Raw genomic sequence first — 19,805 nt, forward strand, 5'->3', positions numbered from 1 at the left:
TTACTGTGCTGTATGTCTAAATTGAAAAATCCTTGAGTAATGGAAGGTGGAAAGTCATAGTTAAGGAGAAATGAAGACACCTCAGGTGCACCCCGTGTAAAATTTTCATAATCAGAGCACATATAATATTTTTAAAATTTAATTTAGAGATACACCACAATAATAGGCCCTCTGCCCCACAAGTGCACCCTGCCCATGTGACTAATTAACCTACCATCCCCAAGACTTTAGAATGTGAGAGGAAACTGAGGCACCTGGAGAAATCCACACAGACATAGAGGGAATGTACAAACTCTTTACAGACAGCGCCAGATTCAAACCTCGATCATTGGAACTGTAATAGCATTGTCCTAACTACTACATGGTGCCATACATGACTGAAAAGAGGAAATGAGAAAATGGAATCTTGCCTGAAAGGAGGAATGTTGGGAGAAAGTATAGTCAGAGTTACAATGGGGATATGTGGACTTGCCATGAAGCTCATGGATAACATGACAGCATTTTAAGAACATAAGTTATAGGAGCAGAAATAGACAATTTGGCCAGCTCCACCATTTAATAAGATCACGGCTATTGCGGCTGTGGACTCAGCTCTATCTACCTGTCTTTTCCCCCGTTTCCCTTAATTTCTTTACTATGTAAAAAACTATCTAACTCTATCTTAAATATATTAAACGAGACTGCTTCCTTGGACAGACAATTCCACAGATTCACTACTTTTGGGGGAAAGGCAGATCCTTCTCATCACCATCCTAAACCTACTCCTCTGAAGAGGCTACGTCCCCTGCTTCCAGTCTAACATAATAGTTGAAATGACTTTCCTGCCTCTATCTTATCTATCCCTATAAGATTCTTCTAAATTCCAGCAAGCACTGTCCTGGACAACTCAATCTCTCCTCATCGGCTAAGCCCCTCATTTCCGGAATCAACACCTCTGGACCTCCTCCAATGCCAGAAAATTCTTTCTAAAGTAAGGAGACCAAAAATGAGCACAGTACTTCAGGTGCCTATACATTGCAGTCGAATCTCCTTTCTCTTAAATTCATTCCCTCTAGCAATGAAGGCTAACTTTTCATTTTACCTTCTGGATTACCTGCTGCACCTGCAAACTAAATTTTTTGCAATTTTCATCATTTAAATAATCTAATATACATTTTCTTCCAAAATGGATGGGCAACATTGTACTCCATCAGCCAGACCCCTGCCCAATTGTTTAACCTATATCTGCATACGCTCCCTATCCTCTGTACAATTTGCTTTTCCACCCAATTTAGTGTCATCAGCATTTTGTTGATGGCTGGTGGTCATTAAAGAGCATATTACAAAGTCTGCCAACATTTTCTCGAGCACTTTTTACGACAATGTTTTAAACACTAACACCAACAGCCTGGACTCAGGCAGAAGTTTATTATTGCTCTCTGGACTATCTGTAACCATCCTCCTTTACTGTTGTGTTGCATTGCCAGTGGAAGCGTTATTCCAATTATAAAAGATGCAGACTGTCTCCTGAAGCTGACTTTTATGTTGTTGGAGGCAATAGGCTTCACTGCGCATCTAAAATTTAGATCTCTTCTAAAATAACCCTAACAAGTTTTCTTTTTTAAAATCACTCTTTGGCTGCATCATGAAAAACATCTTTGAAGATCAAAACTTCAACCTGGCACAAAGTCATGACTTACTGGTCAGCCGTTCTGAATGCTTCTGAGACAGACTGCTACAACAGCTACTTCAAAACACTGGAGAGATAGAACCAAAGTTACCTCCACAAATATTTCCAACCTCTCAACAGTTTTAACCAGGAATGGCCGAACTACAGCCAGCAAGCAACTGCAGCCCATTGCCCATTTTAAGAGGCCTGTTAGAACATAGTCTCATACAATAAATTATACTGTATGTACATTGCTTAATTTCAATACTAAATGCTGCTGCCATTTTGAGTCTTCTCTTTTTCCATGGAAATGGATTTGGGAAGAGGGAATTTTCCCCTGTTCTCCTACTCTTTTTAAGTGGGCTGAATCTTTAGCTCAGGAGCCACAGCTCTGCAGTTCGCCTGGAACTGAGCTGGGTTAACCCAGCTCAAGGGAGGACAGGGCTTAACTTCATGTGTGCTGACCTGATGCTGGCTGGGAGCCAGATCTAAGGCAGCTACAGTGTTTCCCAACTGAAAGGTCACCAGTGTTCCCTACCTTGGCACTCACACAGAGAGGAACTGCTTTGTGTTTGGGGGCTGGGCGAGGAGGGGAAAGGGGTGAGAAGGGGGAGAGGAGGGGAAAAGGGGCAAAGAGAGTGTCTGTGTCCTGCCTCAATGACTACCGCCCTGTTGCACTATCTTTAGTCATGAAATGCTTCAAGAGGTTCATCAAGGGGCACATCAAGCTCCTGCTGCCCCTGTCACTGGAAGCCCTGCAGTTCGCATACAGATCCAATCACTCTACAGACGATGCCATCACCACTGCCTTCCATCTAGCCTCCACCCACTTGGAAAATAAGGACTCATATGTTTGAATACAGTATATTGGCTTCAATTCGGCATTCAACACAATCATACCTCAGTACCTGATAAGGAAGTTGACCCCGTTGGATCTAAACACGTCCCTCTGCAATTGGATTCTTGACTTCCTGTCAGGGAAACCTCAAGCAGTCCGGATCAGAAACAGCACTTCCAAGACCATTACACTGAGTATGGGAGCCCCTAGGGCTAAGTGTTTGGTCCACTGCTGTTCACTCTGCTGACCCACGAATGTGCAGCTAAACCAGCTCAAACCATATCATCAAGTTCACTGACAACATGACTATGGTGGACCCTATTAGTAAGAATGAGGAGTCAGTGTACAGAGATAAGGTGCAGTCAATAACGGACTGGTTCAGAGCCAACAACCTGTACCTGAATGATAATAAAACAAAAGAGATGATTGTCAACTTCAGGAGAGCCCAGGTTTGACCATTGAGGTCATCAAGTGTATCAAGTTCTTTGGAGTGCACTTGGCAAAAAATCTCACCGGGTCCCTTAACACCAGCACCATAGCCAAGAAAGTCCAGCAGCACCTCTACTTCCTGTGAAGACTGAGGGAAGTTCATCTCTCACCCTCCATCCTCACTACATTCTACAGAGGATGTAAAGAGCATCCTGTGCAACTGCATCACTGCCCAGTTTGGAAGCTGTACCAGCTCAAACCGAAAGACCCTGAAAGACCCTGAAAAGATCACTTCCTACCATGAAGGATATTGACAACTCTCGATTCAGGCAAAAGACAATAAACATTGCTTCACATACCTCTGCATTGGGGCCCTTACATTCAGGTTGAGCAACAGTTGTTTCCCCCAAGCCATCAGGCTCCTGAATTCCCAGAACATATGTGGATAGCGTACTGTGGACATTTACTGTATATGTCTTGATATTTTACTATGTTTAATTTCTATTCTAACTTATATTTATGTAAATATGTTCTGTGGTCCTGGAGAAACACTATCTCATTCTTACCATGTGAGCATGGTATGAATGATAAATAAAGGATACCCGGTCTGCTCCTATTGCAAGCTCTCACCTCCTGGAGACTGTAGTGTGTTGAAACCAGAGGTTGTAACATTGGAGTTGTCCAATGCCAAATATCGACACGATGAGCTGGGAGGCTCCAGCTGCAGCTGGAGCAGCCATGAGGGTGAGAGAAACAGCTTGTGTTGGTCTCTCTGGGCCTCACTGTGTCCCTGTAATCCATACCTGCCAGGCATGGGGAAGCATAGAAGTGAGTGACACCATACATAGTATCTCATGAGGCAGTTCTGGAGTGCCATGAAACCAGAAAGTGTTAAATCGCAGTAAAGCTGTGGGAGCGAGAGGTGGACAGCATAATTTTTTATTTAACTGAAAATGTTTCCTCAGTCCTTCGTCATTGCTGGGTTCAAATCATGGAACAATCAGCAGCTCAGTGGGAGTTTGTCTATTTGAAAGACTAAAGTCAAGGTAGTTACATAACACCTCGTTCTCAGGGGCAATAAATGTTCACCTTGCCAGAGAAAATTAGATCCTTAAAAAATAAAACTAGAAAATGGTTATGCGATTATTATTCATTGCCAGACAGTCGGCTAAACCATAATGATATAGTTTCCATTATTATGGATAAGTATTGGAATTGACATGTTTTCCCCAGCAATAATCTTAAATCTAGATCCCATGTACCTAACTTTGACTAACATTGTCCAAAGGACACAATTAAATGGATTGCTTTCAGAAATCCTCTTTCAATGCCAACTTTTTTGGTAAGGGAAATTCTTTTTGCCAAATGTCTAATACAAAATTCTATAAATTTGTGATTAATTGCAAGTGTACAAATCTTGTTAATTCATTCCTGCCTTGATACTTATAGAATAATTAATCTTATTTTTTTAATATTTCCTTATTTAAAAATGTAATCATGCAACAGAAGTTGTTGTTGCAATTCATCTTTAATCCTGATTAGAATGCAAATTAAGATGAAACAAATGTTCAAAATTAAAATTGGAAATACAAAGTGAATGTAGAGTTTGCTAAATGTACCATGAGAGAATAAAGGTAAAATATGCAATGGGTAAAATCAACACCAAACAGCAGATGAATTCAAGGAATGGTACTTCAGCCTGAGGGTGGTGATTCTGCGGAATTTATTGCCAGATAAGTGTGAGGCTAAGTCATTGGATATATTTAAAGCAGAGGTTGATATGTTATTGATTCATAAAGGCATCAGTGATTATGGGGAGAAGGTAAGAGAATGAGGATTGGAGGAAGAAACTGAGTATCACTATGAAAGTGAGGGACTGTGTAGTGTTTTTTGAGGGAGTGGACATCATCAGAGTGGACTGAGTCAGAGTGGCAAGGCTTGAATCAACGAGAACAGGTAAAAGGTAAGGGATAGTAGGAGTTGAAGTAAGAAGGGGTAACCCTTTTTCTAGGAACAAAAAGGATTCAGCATGTAGGCATAGGTAAGGGCAGGTTTTAGATCATATATTTTGTTCCTCTTGTCATAAACAGTGGGAATGCAAGCTAAGGCAGGGGAATGCTCCTCTTGCAAAATGTGGGTCATCAGGGAATTCCTAATGACTTCATCTGCGAGAAATACATCCAGGTGCAGCTCCTGACAAGCCGAGTTAAGAAGTAGGAGCTGGAGTTGGATGAACTCTGAATCATTCGGGAGGCAGGTAAGTCAGGAGTTATAGGGACATTATCACATCTTGGAGACAGGAGGAAGGTAAATGGGTGATAGGAGAGGGAAAGAGAACAGACAGGTAGTGCAGGGCACCCCTGTGGCCATTAAAAGTATACAATTTTGGAGACTGTTGGAGGAAGGGTGAAATGACATACCAGGCACAAGCCACAGTGATCAGGTCTCTGGCATGGACTCTGGTCCTGTGACTAAGAAGGGAAAGGAGAAGAGGCGAGCTCTAGTGATAGGAGATTCCATAATTAGAGGGAGAGATAAGTGGTTCTGTGTAAGAGATTGAGCATCCCAGATAGTACGCAGCCTCTCTGGTGCCAGGGTCCAAGATATCTCAAATCAAGTTCACGACATTCTCAGGAGGGAGGGTACGCAACCGGATGTCATCTTCCACACAGGAACCAATGACATGGGTAGGAAAGTTGAGGAGGTTCAGGGAGTTAGGTGCTAGAATGAAGGACAGGGCCTCCAGGGTTATAATCTCAGGATTGATACTGATGCCATATGCTAGTGAGGTTATAAATAGGAGGATAAAGACATGACGCAGGAGGTAGGGCTCCAGGATTCTGGATCATTGGGCTCTCTTCCAGGGAAGGTGGGACCTGTTCCGATGCGACAGTTTGTATCTGAACTGAAAAGGGACTAATATCCTTGCGTGAAGGTTTGCTAGTGCTGCTTCGGTGGGTTTAAACTAGATTTGCAGGGGGATGGGAACCAGAGTGCAAGAGCAGACAGAAGAGTGGAGAAGGGAAAAGATGATGTGAAAATTACATGCACCGTTAGAAGTTAGCGGGTTGTTTTTGCTGGAAATTTTCTAAAGTGCATCTATTTCAATGCAAGTAGTAGGAAAGGAAGATGAGTTTAGAGCATGGATTGGCATATGGAATTTTAACATTGTGGCAATTTGTGAAACTTGGCTGCAGGAGGCGCAGGACTGACAGCTCAATGTTCTGGCCTTGCATTGCTTTAGATTAAATAGAACAGAGGGATGAAAGGGGAAGGAGTGGCATTACTCATTTGGGAAAATATCACAGATGAACTCTAGCAGGACAGACCAGAGGGCTAAATAGGTGGAGTCAAGGAAAGGTTTGACCACACTTATGAGGTTGTATTAAAGACCGCTCAATAGACAATGAGAATTGGAGGAGAAAATCTGTAGAGAGACATCTGTAGGAAACAAGATTGTGATGTTATTTTTCCACATCTTGACTGGGACTCCCAAATTGTGAAGGGCTGGATGGCTTGGAGTTTGTCAAATGTGTTCAGGAAAGTTTTCTAAATCAATAAATAGAGATACCAACTAGAGAGTGTGCAATATTGGATCTCCAGTATTAGGTCAGAAATATGTGTAAGGGAACATTCTGGGTCCAGTAATCATAGCATCATTAGTTTCAAGATAATTATGAAGAATAATATATCTGGGCCTCGAGTTGAGTTTCTAAACTGGAGAAGGGCCGATTTTGAGGAAATGAGAAAGGATTGAGAATGTGTGCATTGGGATAAATTGTTTTCGGGCAAGGATTTGCAAGGTAAGTGGAGGACCTTGAAAGGTGAAATTTTGAAAGTACAGAGTGTTGGGTATAAGTCTGCCCTCTGCTGGACATCATGTGTGTCAGTAGCCATGTTAGTCTAATAGAAGTAAAGGATGAGAAAGCATCACTTCTCTGAGACTTAATTGGGTGAGTGCTTACACAGCAGTGGCGATGAGGATGGGAAATAAACCCTACACATACTCCATGCAGATGCCTTATCATGCATGTCACTACCCGATAAAGAACATCGAGAAGAAATTATTAGATGGACAGCAGAGGCAGCAGCCATCAACCAAAACCAACTTCAACAACTGCCCATTACAGGCCAGATGATTGGAATGGAAACCTAAAAAGAGGCAAAATTAAACAAGATCCTATTCTTCAAATTAATGGGTGGCATGAATCTGAAGTTATTCCAGAAGATCTAAAACCTTACCACACACGCCACCATGAAACATCAGTGGAAGAAGGATGTTTACTATTATTAACCGTACAATTATTCCAACTAAATCAGAACTTCACCAAAACCATCTGGGAATGGTATGAATGAAGGCACTGGTCCAGATGCATGTCTGGTAGCCCTCCATAGACAGAGACATTGAATGCAAAGTATGTCAGTCAACGCAGCCAAAAATGTCGCAAGCCGAAGCTAACCCATGGAAATGGCCATCCAAACCCTGCCATCAGATTCATGTAGACTTCATTGACCATTCATGGGTGAGATTTTTCTAATAGCTGTGGACACGCACTCCAATTGGCCAATAGTTTCACAGCTGAGAAACACCAAAGCAGATCCCACGATTGACTGTCTACGAGCTATCTTTGCCACTTAGGGATTTCCTCATGAATTAGTTACAGACAATGGGCCTCAATTTTCATCCGAACATTTTTTAAATTTATCCACGACAACAATATCAGACATATTTTGTCCACATCCTATCATCCAAGTACAAATGGGAAGGCAGAACATTTTGTACAAACATTCAAAAAGCAATGAAAACCATGAAACTTCTAAATGTGTTCTGGACACACAAAATCACAGATTTCCTATTGGGGTACAGAAACACGCCACATTCTACCACAAAATGCACCCCAGCAGAACCAATGTTTGGCCAAACCTGCGGACCAGGCTGTCCACAGTTCATCCAGATCTGGGTCTCCGACTGCAAAAAACAGCATCGCCACATACCTCACCTAGAACATTGGAAGTGGGCGAGAGAGTTCTGGTACAAGATTATAGACAATATAAAGACCCATGGGTAGTAGGAGTAATCTTACAAAAGTTGAGCCCCTGCTCGTACTCTATTCCAGTTGGGGACAGATTGTGGAAGTGACACATTGATCAATTTCGAGAATTGACTGACACTGAACTGCCTCATAATCTGGAGGAGGTGGAACCAGACCTAACTGTGGCTTACCACAACCATCCCATCCCTCAGGCCAAGTGAGAGGGGGGCAGAGATGATTTTGGAACCAAGGAGTCCAGTGAGGAGTCCAGAAACTGAGACATGCAGCCAGGAGGGCAGTGAAGATGGGCAGTTGCTGCTGAGGGTCATTAAAGGTGGGCAGTTGCCGCCGACTCAGCTATCTACAGGTCCCAAGCAAAGACCGGCATGGAAAACCATGCCGAGGCAGTCCAAAACAGAAAGAAGACCACCTGAACGCTTTAAGGACTATGTGCCCTGATTATTATTAAATACTTTCCCTTTTATAATTACTCATGAAATGTATTCTAATTCTCACTTGTAGTCCTGACCCGATGTAATCTTATTAATTCGAAGGGGCCCAGTCAGCCTTTACTGCAAGGGGTGAGGGGAAGAGTGTTGGGTATAAGCCCGCCCTCTGATAGACATCATGATGCCCACGTCATGATGTCATCCTTACATATATATAACCCTGTGTGTCAGTAGCTACGTTAGTCTAAGTAAAAGATGAGAAACCATCATGTCTCTGAGTCTTAATTGTGTGAGTACATACATAACACAGAGTTTGTATGTTCCTGTTATTACTGAGTTAGCAGACAGAAGGAACCTTGGATTTCAATGGATATTGGTGATTTGATTCAGAAGAAGAGCGTGTATAACGCGTATAGGTAATAAGGAGCAAATAAAATGCTGGAGGAGTATAAAAAAATACAAGAAAAACGTCAAGAAAGAAATCAGGAAGGCTAAAAGAAGACATGAGGTTGCTTTGGCAGACAATGTGAAGGAAAATTCTAAGTGTTTCTACGGGTATATTAAGAGAAAAAGTAAAAGGGACAAAATTGGGCCCCTTATAGATTAGAGTGGTTGGCTTTGTATGGAGCCAAAAGAAATGGGGAGATCTTTTTTTTTCATCAGTATTCACTCAGGAAATGGGCAGAGTTGTGGGAAGTAAGGAAAACAAGCAGTGAATTCATGGAACCTATAATGATTAAAGAGGAGGAAGTGCTTGTTGTCTTAAAGCAAAGAAGGATAGATAAATCTCCAGGACCTGACAAGTTATTCATGCCACAGAAGTGGCATGCACTTATCCCAAAGATCCAGAACATACTTCATTCTGAATTGTATCAAACTTCTGTATTATTGGTGCTGCACATATCCAGGAAATGTAGAAGTATTCTATCATGGAACTAATATAGCTGGTGAAAAATTTTTTTGTGGTATCAGGAAACAAGTGAAAATTTAATTGGCATATTTGGGTAGCACAGGCCCTTGGGTCGGAAGGGCCTGTTATTGTGTTGAATTTCTAAATTAAAAACGCAATTTAAAAAAATTTAAAATGCAAATTTAAAAAATAAAAAAACTAGAAGTATTCTATCATGGAACTAATATAGCTGGTGAAAAAATTTTTTTGTGGTATCAGGAAACAAGTGATTCACAATGATGTCATGTGGCTTTGCAACAATGGTCATCCCCCCAAGATTTCAAAATTTGTAATGCAATTGAATATCAGGAAGTGATTAAACTCCCTCTTGTGGAGAAATATATTGGCTGCTATTTTATTTTTGCAAATTTTACTTGAAGATAATGCTGAAAAATTGCTACAGCAGTTTTAAGTTAAGTTGATTGACCACCTACGATCTTCAAATATCTCCAACAATGAAAAATATTCTCTTAGATACCAATTTTACGAGCATATTCTGATACCACATATTATCAAATACTGCCAAAGGCCATCGTAACACCTCTGCAATTCTGCTCTTTTATCTCAGTTTAATCAGGTCTACATGTAGAGTGATATAGTATGCTCAATTTAATAATAGATTAAAGAAAGAAAAATTACTTATTTCCATTAATAAAACAATAACTTCAAACCAGCGGTGTCAGTTAGTTTATTCCTTTTTTCCTATGTCGGTCTGGGTTTCCTCCGGGTGCTCTGTTTCCTCTCACCCTTCAAAAATGTACACAGGGGTTGTAGTTAATTGGCATATTTGGGTAGCATAGGCCCTTGGGTCGGAAGGGCCTGTTATTGTGTTGAATTTCTAAATTAAAAACGCAATTTAAAAAAATTTAAAATGCAAATTTAAAAAATAAAAAAAATAAAAAACATTTCATGTCTACTTCTAAGATTCTTCTATGGCCATAAAGGGAACAAAACATTAAAACCTATAAAGATAACTAATTAAGGGGAAGTAAAACATTCTTCAATGCAGAACTCATTCAGTTGAATTGTTCATAAAAAAGTGTATTTAATATCAATATGGAGAATTGTCATTTGAGAAAATTCTTAGTTTGCTTTGTCATCCTGGTACATTCCTACTGTGTTAAAACTCAGACTCAAAGGTAGAAGAATCTATGAACAATTAACTTTAATTAACCCAATAGAAATTGGGTAGTCAGAATTTATTTATAGAAAGAATATACATTCACATTTCATTTCCAAATCACAGGATGCTCCCAATCCCAGAAGCCAACCATTTCAGTTCAATGTCACACTCCCATACTTGCATCTGTCCATGGCCTTATCTATTATCCCACCAAGACCACCCGCAAATTGGAGGAACACCACCTGATCTTCCGTCTGGGCAATCTCCAACCAGATTGCATTAACATCAACTTTTCTGGTTTCTGCTAACCTTTTCCCTCTCTCCTTCCCTTCCCAGTTCTTCACCTAACTATCCCTCCTCTCCTTACTTGCTGCTGTCCCCTCCATCCCTTCTTGCCTTTATGACCACATCTTACCCCTTACTCTTTTTCTCAAACACCTGCTGACATTTTCCCATACTTTGATAAAAGGCTCAAGCCCGAAGATTCAGTAATGCTATACAAAGGACACTGTTTGACCTCCTGAGTGTCTCCAGCATTGTGTGTTTTTACTCTGAGACATGGAACTGATAAAATTGAGGTTTATGCATTAGGAAAATTCCAGGCAATTGTTAGAGTAGGTTATTAGGTCAGCACAACACTGTGAGACAAGTGCCAGAGACAGGACATTACTTCAGAATGCATGTCCCTTGGAGATGTTCAAAAGGGAACTATTTTCCTTCAGAGCTTGATCAACAATAATGAGACTAAATGTTTCAAGGTTCCTTGTGTTGTCAGGTAAAAATACATGATATACTTTAACTTTTGCCTGCCTGGAAGGATCAGATTGAGGATATTTTCTTTAAGGTGAGACCACACACCTTGTAGTTCGAAGATTGTCGATAAACTGGAAAGGGTGAGAACAGCGTAATAATACTGTTATAGTGCCAGCAACCGGTTCTCCGTGTTTGTGTGGGTTGGGTTTCCTCTAGGTCAGGGGTGTCAAACTCAAATTCCCGGAGGGCCAAAATTAAAAACTTGGACTAAGTCGAGGGCCGAACTAAATATTTATTGAAATTTTCAACAACATCTGTATGTTTTCTCTTCTTTCAACATATGTAAAGTTAAACTTTTTCTTATTAAAATAAATGTTTAATCATAGTTTTGGATAATCTCTTTCCAGAAGCATCAACAAATGAGAAATAAAATATTCAATAAATAATATTTCTCTATAGAGGATTTGTCAAATGTTGCTAGTGTGCTGTCGAATAGTAAAATCTGAGGGCTATTGAGAATGTGGGAGAATAACATGATTCCTGAAACAATCAAATGGGTGACTGATTGTGGGCATGAACTCTAGCAGGGTTATTTGCCATGCCCTTTTTCCATTGGTACAGATATCCTTTGATTTACACACTTTTCAAGTTTTATGCCTAATGAGCTTGTATCCAGGTGCAGGACCATTTTTAACCAGGAATATATTTATCACTGTGACATGAAACTATTGGAAGATCGTTTTATCCTGAGATTAAAGTTCATAATCCTTACTCAGGCCTGTGTGCGGGAGGGCGGGGTTTGCGGGCGATCGGGTTGGACAATGACAGTGCGGGGGCATCGGCTCTCGCTGCAGGGCGGCATCTCGGCGGATCAGCGGCCCCGTCACCGTGAGTCGCGGATCGGCCTGCGGCAGGGAGGGGGAGTGGGCAACGGTCCTGGCGAGGTCAGGGCCGAGGCCTCCTGTTCCGGGCGCTGGGAAGCGGCCTTGGCTTCCCCTGACACCGGCCAGGCCCCAAAACCAGAGTCCACAGTGAGACCCTGCAACGTAAACAGAGGAGGTGGGGGCGATTAGCAGGCTGACGCCAATGCATTCTGGGATTTGTTGTATTACTGTGCATGCACTATATTGGCGTGGCGGCCAGCGGGCCACCTCTAATACATTTTTGAAATGATCTTGTGGGTCAAATATAATTATATCGGGCCAGAGTTTGACATGTGTGCTCTAGGTGTTCCGCTTCCCCCCCCCCCCCGACCGTCAAAGCATACTGAGTGTTGGATAATGAGCTTGTGGACCAAATTGACCTGTTACCGTGCTGTATTAATACATTTTAAAGTAAATTACTTTGGTGCGCTGAGGTAACAGCAAGCAAGCACAAAATTCAAAAAACTGTACAACAGGGTTTATTTAGGTAAAAGTCTGGCTAACGTGTGACTGGCTCAGGAGGGGTCGGCTCACGTCTATATTCGGGTCGGCTGATTGACAGGCGGACTCAGCCCTGACCTGATGTTCCTGCAGGTACAGAGATCACCTCCTGCAGTAGGCTGGTGGTCGTATCACCACACGAACATTTAAAATTTCACAAGGATGTTACCATGACTGGAGGGCTTCATTAATACAGAGAGACTGGCTATTCTGGACTTTCTTCCCTGAAGACCAACTAGAGGCTTGTAAAGACACGAGGGCCGTAGATAAGATGAAAGTCTTTCCTCCCCCCTCACCCAAGGTAGGGGAGTTTAAAACTAGAGGACATTGATGAAGGAAGGGATCCATTCAAACGCGCTGCCAGAAGAAGCTGTAGAGAGGGAGGTACAACTTTTAAAGGACATGTATAGGATAGGAAAGGTTTAGGGGGGCATAGGCCAAATAGAGGCAAATGGGCCTAGCTCAGGTGGACACAGTTGTCATGCATGAATTGGGCTGAAAGGAGTGTTTTGGTGCTTCGTAACTGTCTAATACGCGGCCGCGCTTTCTGGCTGAATAAAATCTCACCAGCTGAAATTAGGAAGCGGAGAAATAACTCAAAGACAGTCATTTTTTATATAAAAAAAATAACTTCGACCTAAAAGTCTAACGGAATGAGTTTCACCCTCACCTTCAAACATGCCGCCTCCACCATCCAACGCATCTGCGGCTGCGCAGGACGGAGCTGTCTGATTAGATCGGTAATGGTCAGATCGTGGTGTCATTGTTTTTTTTAAAAAAATCACAGCTTTAAGAACATGTATAAATCAAATAAAGGCCTTGTAAGGTAAATAATTTGTAAATAAGTTAAATGTAGTTTTTTTTTCCCCTGCTGGCCGGCACTCTCATAACCACCTCAAGTGCCGGTGTGGGGGGTCCTACTACTTCACGTGTTGGTCGACAAAATGGCGGATCTGCGCATGAAGATTATTCGCAGGCGGTTACAGAACAAAAACGCGAAAATCAAAAATGTGAACATATCCATGAATGCAAAAGGTGAGTCCTTAGTGTTGTGGCAAGCTGGTGAAGGGTGAGGCCAAGTGGCGCCGGTCCCCTGCGGGCATGGGATTCGTGACGGGCACGAGGTCCTTTCTCAAGTGTCCAAAATGATTCAGTTTTAACATTTGTTAAGAGTATGGTTTCTCATTTAAAGCAACGATGAAAGTCAAATCTCTCTCCAGTCATGGTTCATGACACTGCAGGCTTTAAATTATGGAAATAATGTATGGGACATTTCTGGAATTAATTTGAAACAGACCATAGGAGTGTCCTAGCCATTATTTAAAACTAATCAACTCCTTGAAAAAAAAATGTAGAGGTTTGTGGCAATAACTAACATAACATCCTGAACGTTGCTTGTATTTTTACCTTGGGTCTGGTTAATTTTGTCCCAGCACTTCCTCTGGCATAACACCATTTGAGATTGTTTGTCATTTTAGTTGGTATTCAGTGTCAGTTTGAGATCTTGCATATGAATTTCAAGTGGACAAAAAATGAGCTTTGTTTACAGTGGTCCAGAAGAAGGAAGTTGAAAATGACATACAAGATTCGGGAAACAATGAAGAAAAGACTGCAAAAATATTAACATCTCAGAGACTTGCGACAAAAGAGGCTGATTTGCAATCTGCACCAGAAATAAAAAAGAAAAGAAAATATGCATCAGACATCCAGGAAGTTGGTATGTGGATGATAGTATTTTGTGTGTATTTATGTGCATAGCTACAAAACATTCTTGGCATAAATGCCATAGGTATAATATCTAAAACTATAATCCACCAAATAATAATACAGCTAATAAACCAGTAAATATTTGAGGCATGAAAGAATGGGCATACTCTTATGTTTGTGTAGATTGGGTAAATCAAGTTGGTTGAGACTCTCTACAGAAGGACTTCATGAAATGCATCCATGATGGCTTTCTTGATCAGCACCTACAAGGGAATGTGTATCTTAGATTTGGTCCCGTGCAATGGGACAGGTAAAATTAATCTTGTAGTTAGATCCTCGCAGAAAGAGTGATCGAATTAGTTATACAAATGGAAGATGTAAGAGTTTGACCTAAACCTAGTTTATCTTGCTTAAACAAGGTAGATTACAAAGGGATGGATGAGGAGTTGGCTAAAGTAGGCTGGGAATAGTTGCGGGAATTATGGAAGACTTTTAAAAAAAAAAAAAAAAAAAAAAATTCTATGCTCAACAGAAATATTTTTATTTTAAAAGTATATTCCAGTTAAAAGAGAGGACAGTAGGGGTGAGGAGAGCTAGCAAATAAAGTAAGGCATCAAATCAAAGTTTATTCATACAAAGTTTCCAAGAGTAATTGGAAATTTGAATATGGGAACAATTTAAACAACAACATGCAATAAAGAAATTGAAGATAGATTTTGAAGTAATCTAGCACAAGATATAAAAATAGTAAAAATGTTTTAAATTATATAAAACAAAAAAGGTGGCTAAAGTAAACTAAGGTCCCTTGGAAGATTTGGGTGGGGGGGGTGCAGTTTAATATTGGGTAATGTGGAAATGGCTGAGATCTTGAATGACAATTTTACATCAGTCTTCATGGTGGGAGTTATTACCTCACACATGCCAAACAAAGCTGTTGTGGATGCGAAGACCTCTGTGATTCCCAAAGAGGCAGTGCTGAGCAATCTAATGCGTCTAAAGTAGTGGTTCTCAACCTTTTTCTTTCCACTCACATCCCTATGCCATTGGTGCTCTGCGATTAGTAAGGGATTGCTTTGGGTGGTATGTTTGTGGGAGGCTCGAGATCCAATTGTTATGAAATATTTTGCTTGATAAAAATTGTCATTGGTCCATTTCCTTTGGAGTTATGAAATTGTGCACATAATGAGTCAATTAGTTATGATTAAAACAGTGGTTTTCAAGCTTTTTCTTGCTCTCTGGTCCTGATGAACTGCATCCCTGCATACTGGTGGAAGTTAGAGTAGACCTGTTTTATGATTTACCCATAATTTTCTGGGCTGGTCCTGGCAGATTGAAAGACACCAAATATCATGTCAGTTTTTGTTTAAAAGATGTGGGGGGAAAAAAGCAGGCTAGTTAGATTAAAAATGCTTGAAGTTATTATCATTCGGAAACAAGAGGCAACATATTTGGATAGAGATTGTTCGAACAGGCAGATGCAGCATGGATTCAGGAAGGGCAGGTCCTGTTTAACTGGAGTTGCTTGAGGATATAATGAGCACAGAGGAACAGTTAGACATTCTGAATTTTGATATCCAGAAGGCATTTGATTAGGTACTGCATGAAAGTATTGGACATGGACAAGGATGCATGTAGTTGAGATAATATATTAGCATGGATGGAGAATTGGCTATCCAATAGAAAGCAGAGAGTTAGACAAGAAAATCTGTAGATGCTGGGGTGTAGTGCAATACACTAAGTGCTGGAGAAACTCATCATATCGTGCAGCATCCATAGAAGGGAAAGCAAATTAATGTTTTTGCCATGCGCCCTTTATTGGGAACTCCAGGTGGCCAACCATTTCAATTCCACACACCATTGCCACAGATACATGCTTGTACATGGTCTTCTGTACTGCCAAATCAAAGCCACCCACAAATTGGAGGAACAGCACTTTCTTTTCCATCTCGGCAGTCTCCAACTACATGGCATTAATATCGACTTCTGTGATGTCCGTTCCAATGATACAACTGATAATGGATCACATCAAAGTGCACACCTCCCAGAGACACAAGCCATTTCCATTTGCCTATAGGTGAAACCATTCCACTAATGATGCTATAACCCCCTGTACTTCCACTCTGTCCTGACCCACCTCATGTGCCAGGCTGCTCTTCATTCACTTCAGCTCGGTGTTTAATATGATCATTCCCCATAGGCTGGTGAAGCTGTTCTTGCTGAGACTCAACACCTCTCTCTCTCTCTAACTGGATTTTGGAGTTCCTAATGAAAGACCAGTCTGTCCAGGTTGGTAGAAGAACATCAAGCGTCGTCACACTGAGCAGAGGAACACTTCAGGCCTGTGTGCTCAGCCTGCTCATGCTACTGACACCAAATTGCAATGCCAGATCCAGCTCTAACAGAGTCATCAAGTTTGCAGATGGCACAACAGTAGTTGGCCTCCTCAGCAACTACAGATAAGAGGGTGAGAATCTCATAATATGGTGCTAGAATAGCAACCTGAATCTCAACATGGACATGGCAGAGGAGATGATTGGACATCAGGTCGACCAGGAACAGCCATTCTCCACCACACATTAAAGACTCAGTAGTGGAGAGCATCAAGTTCCTTGGAGTGCACTTAATAAGTGTCCTATCCTGTACAGTATCTCACTTGTTAGGAAGGCACAACACTGAAAAGACTCAACATTGAGTTCACTGCATTCCACTAATAAGCTTGCCTTTTCCCTCCTTCCTTCTCCACCCCCCCCCCCCATTAGTTATTCCAGTTCCTACTTCCTTTCTCTCTCCACCTAGCCTTGACTCTTCCCCCACTTCCTGTAGTTTTTCTTTCTCTCCCCCCCCACCACCTATCATCTCCCACCCTCACCACACACCCCCTTTTGTTTGGACCTCTCATGTTCCCCCATACCTCGATGAAGGGCTTAAGCCTGAAACATTGGTGATGTATCTTCGCCTTTGCTACATAAAGACACTGTTTTACCTGCTGAGTTTCTCCAGCATTTGTGTGTTTTTTTTCACACTGAAAACACTGGTGGGTAAGGTTAGCTGCCACCATCCTGTCAATTTTCTACAGGAGCTCTATCCAGAGCATCCTAGCTGGCTGCATTGCAGTGTGGTATGGTTGCTGTAGAGTATTGGATTATAGATCAATTCTCAGGATCATGAGAGCACTAGGGTCTCCCTTCCATCCTGCCCCTCCCCAATATTGCCATGATCTACCAGGATTGTTTCAAGAGGTGCGCAAAATCATTGAGGATAACACACTATCTTTCAGCTACTTTTGTTGGGAAAGGGATACAGGAGTATCAGAGCTAGAACCAGGCTGAGAAACAGCTTCTCATAGGCAATGAAACATGACTGACCGAATGCTCATGCTAACTCTCTGAGATACTACAACTTGCAAAATAATTTTTATTATTTTTGTATATGTATACTGCATATTTATCATTTTTGTGTGTTATGTCTGGATCTGTGTTTTCATGTTCTTGCACTGAATACTGGAGAGTGTTTTGTCAGGTTGGACTTGTACAATGTGGTGAGAATAAACTTGATCTTGAACTTAACTCCTTCCTCCAATCTCGCTTTCCCTCTCCCTCTGCCTGTTTCCTCCAACTCAAAAAATATAGTTAATTTTTGTATTTTCTTTGAAGCATACTTATTTATTCAAATGGGGATCTTTTGAGTTCTTTGTAACTGAAATTTGTCAGTGTTTGATAAGAATTTAACTTTGTAATAATTTTGCATGTATTCGAGGCTAGATTGGCTGGGGTCATCAGTGATGGTTGTGACTTTCCAGTGGAGAATTTGTAACTACTATAGTTTCATAACAATTAATTCATAAAAGAAATATTTAAAGCACAAATACATCTCTAATATCACAACAATCTATACAGCTACAATTGACTGGAAAATGAACTTGTTCTTTTGTGCATAACAAAATATTAAAAAGAACTAGACATACTGTTTGAAGATAAATTGACAATAGAAAATTTTCCAAATTCTGACTTCAGTAAATGTTTGAAATTGTATCTTCCTGTTTTCATCAATGTACAACCAGAATTGTTTTGACAAGATCTTGTGAATGCAACTGTCTCCTTGTGGAAATGATACTATTAGTTATTTGTTACTGCAGTGCAGTCTTCATAGTTTGAACTAATGGTTTTATTGGTGCCAGTGGGAAAAAGCCTGACTGTTCACCAACTTTTTTCCCTTTTCCATATTGCAGAAGTAAAAAAGCTAAAAAATACAGAACCCAGTAAGAATAGTGAGTTGGAAATGGACAAAGCTGATAGTTTTGAGATGGAGCAAAATGAGAAGGATGAGAAAAATGCTGAGAAATCGGAGGACGATGAAGCACCGGCATTGCCAATGGGGTTGACAGGTAAAGGTGTTTTAGATTTAATTATTGAATGCTGTATTCTGAATCAAGCTGTACTTAATGTTATCCACGGATCTTTTTATCATGTCTGTACTGTGGCATGTGAAAATGAACAATTTTTGGGTCTGGGTGTTGGATAAGTTAACAGAGAAGGATCCTTAATTTGGTCAAGAATGGTGGTATTTATCAGATTCAGTGATGTTTATCATTAACAGGATTAGAACATTTCTGGTAAAACCATCTCAAATTGTATTTGAACTTTGAAACCTTCTGGGCCTTTCAAAATGCGCTGAGAATCTGGTTGTACAAGATAAGGCTTCAAATTTTATTGCTTAAAAATAAATATGTACTGAACTGGATGAGGTATTACTATCCAGTAATTATTTGATCTCTTCAGCACTGATATCTTATTGCATATTTCAAGGATCCTTGTGCTAAAAGGTCCTGAGATGAATAGCCTGCCTTGTACTTTGTTTTAACAAGAGTTTGCTGTAGTTATTTCATTTATTTGGTTTTGTGGTAATTCTATTAAGATTATTACAGAATAAATTGGTTCAAAGATCCTTAATGGCTAAGATCAACAAAGTAATTTTAAATATGGTAAATTTTAAAGAAAAGTAATCAATTTCAGTACATACAGTGTCAGTACATACATGACATCACCTAAAACCCTGAGATTCCTTTTTCCTGTGGGCATGGCAGAATTACCACTAATTCGTAGTGGAAAAAAATAAACTACACAGCATAAAATGTAAACAAAAAACTGTGGAAAAAGCTGTGCAATACAGAGAGAACAAAAAGAGTGCTTAAATGAGTCCCTGATTGAGTTTGTCATTGAGGAGTCTGATGCTGGTAGGAGTCTGATTCAGGTAGCAGCTGTTCCTGAACTTGCTGGTGTGAGTCTTCTGACACCTATACCTCTTTTTTGATGGTAGCAGTGAGAACAGAGCGTGTGCTGAGTGGTGACGGTCTTTGATGATTGCCGGTGCTCTCCGACTGTAGCGTTCTCTGTAGAAGTACTGAATAGTTGGGAAGGTTTTGCTTGTGATGTCCTGGGCTGTATCCACTACC

At 40.8% G+C, this 19,805-nt stretch overlaps 1 protein-coding gene and 1 long non-coding RNA gene across 2 annotated transcripts in view; one reads left to right on the top strand and one right to left on the bottom strand.

Annotated features, from left to right (window-relative positions):
* LOC138762035 (uncharacterized) overlaps window positions 1-13,356 on the bottom strand; it is a 28,022-nt gene extending 14,666 nt beyond the window's left edge. Inside the window, exon 1 of the long non-coding RNA XR_011356727.1 lies at window positions 13,317-13,356. This is a non-coding gene — a long non-coding RNA (uncharacterized lncRNA). The remainder of the gene's footprint in view (window positions 1-13,316) is intronic.
* A 205-nt stretch (window positions 13,357-13,561) lies between these two features.
* The window catches only part of ddx18 (DEAD (Asp-Glu-Ala-Asp) box polypeptide 18), a 37,405-nt gene continuing 31,161 nt past the window's right edge, over window positions 13,562-19,805 (top strand). Inside the window, exons 1-3 of the mRNA XM_069935222.1 lie at window positions 13,562-13,681; window positions 14,196-14,363; window positions 18,582-18,737. Of these exons, the coding sequence (XP_069791323.1) occupies window positions 13,591-13,681; window positions 14,196-14,363; window positions 18,582-18,737 (415 nt within the window). The 5' untranslated portion in view covers window positions 13,562-13,590. The remainder of the gene's footprint in view (window positions 13,682-14,195; window positions 14,364-18,581; window positions 18,738-19,805) is intronic.

The sequence above is a fragment of the Narcine bancroftii genome, chromosome 4, assembly GCF_036971445.1.
Source record: "Narcine bancroftii isolate sNarBan1 chromosome 4, sNarBan1.hap1, whole genome shotgun sequence".
Lineage (NCBI taxonomy): Eukaryota > Metazoa > Chordata > Chondrichthyes > Torpediniformes > Narcinidae > Narcine > Narcine bancroftii.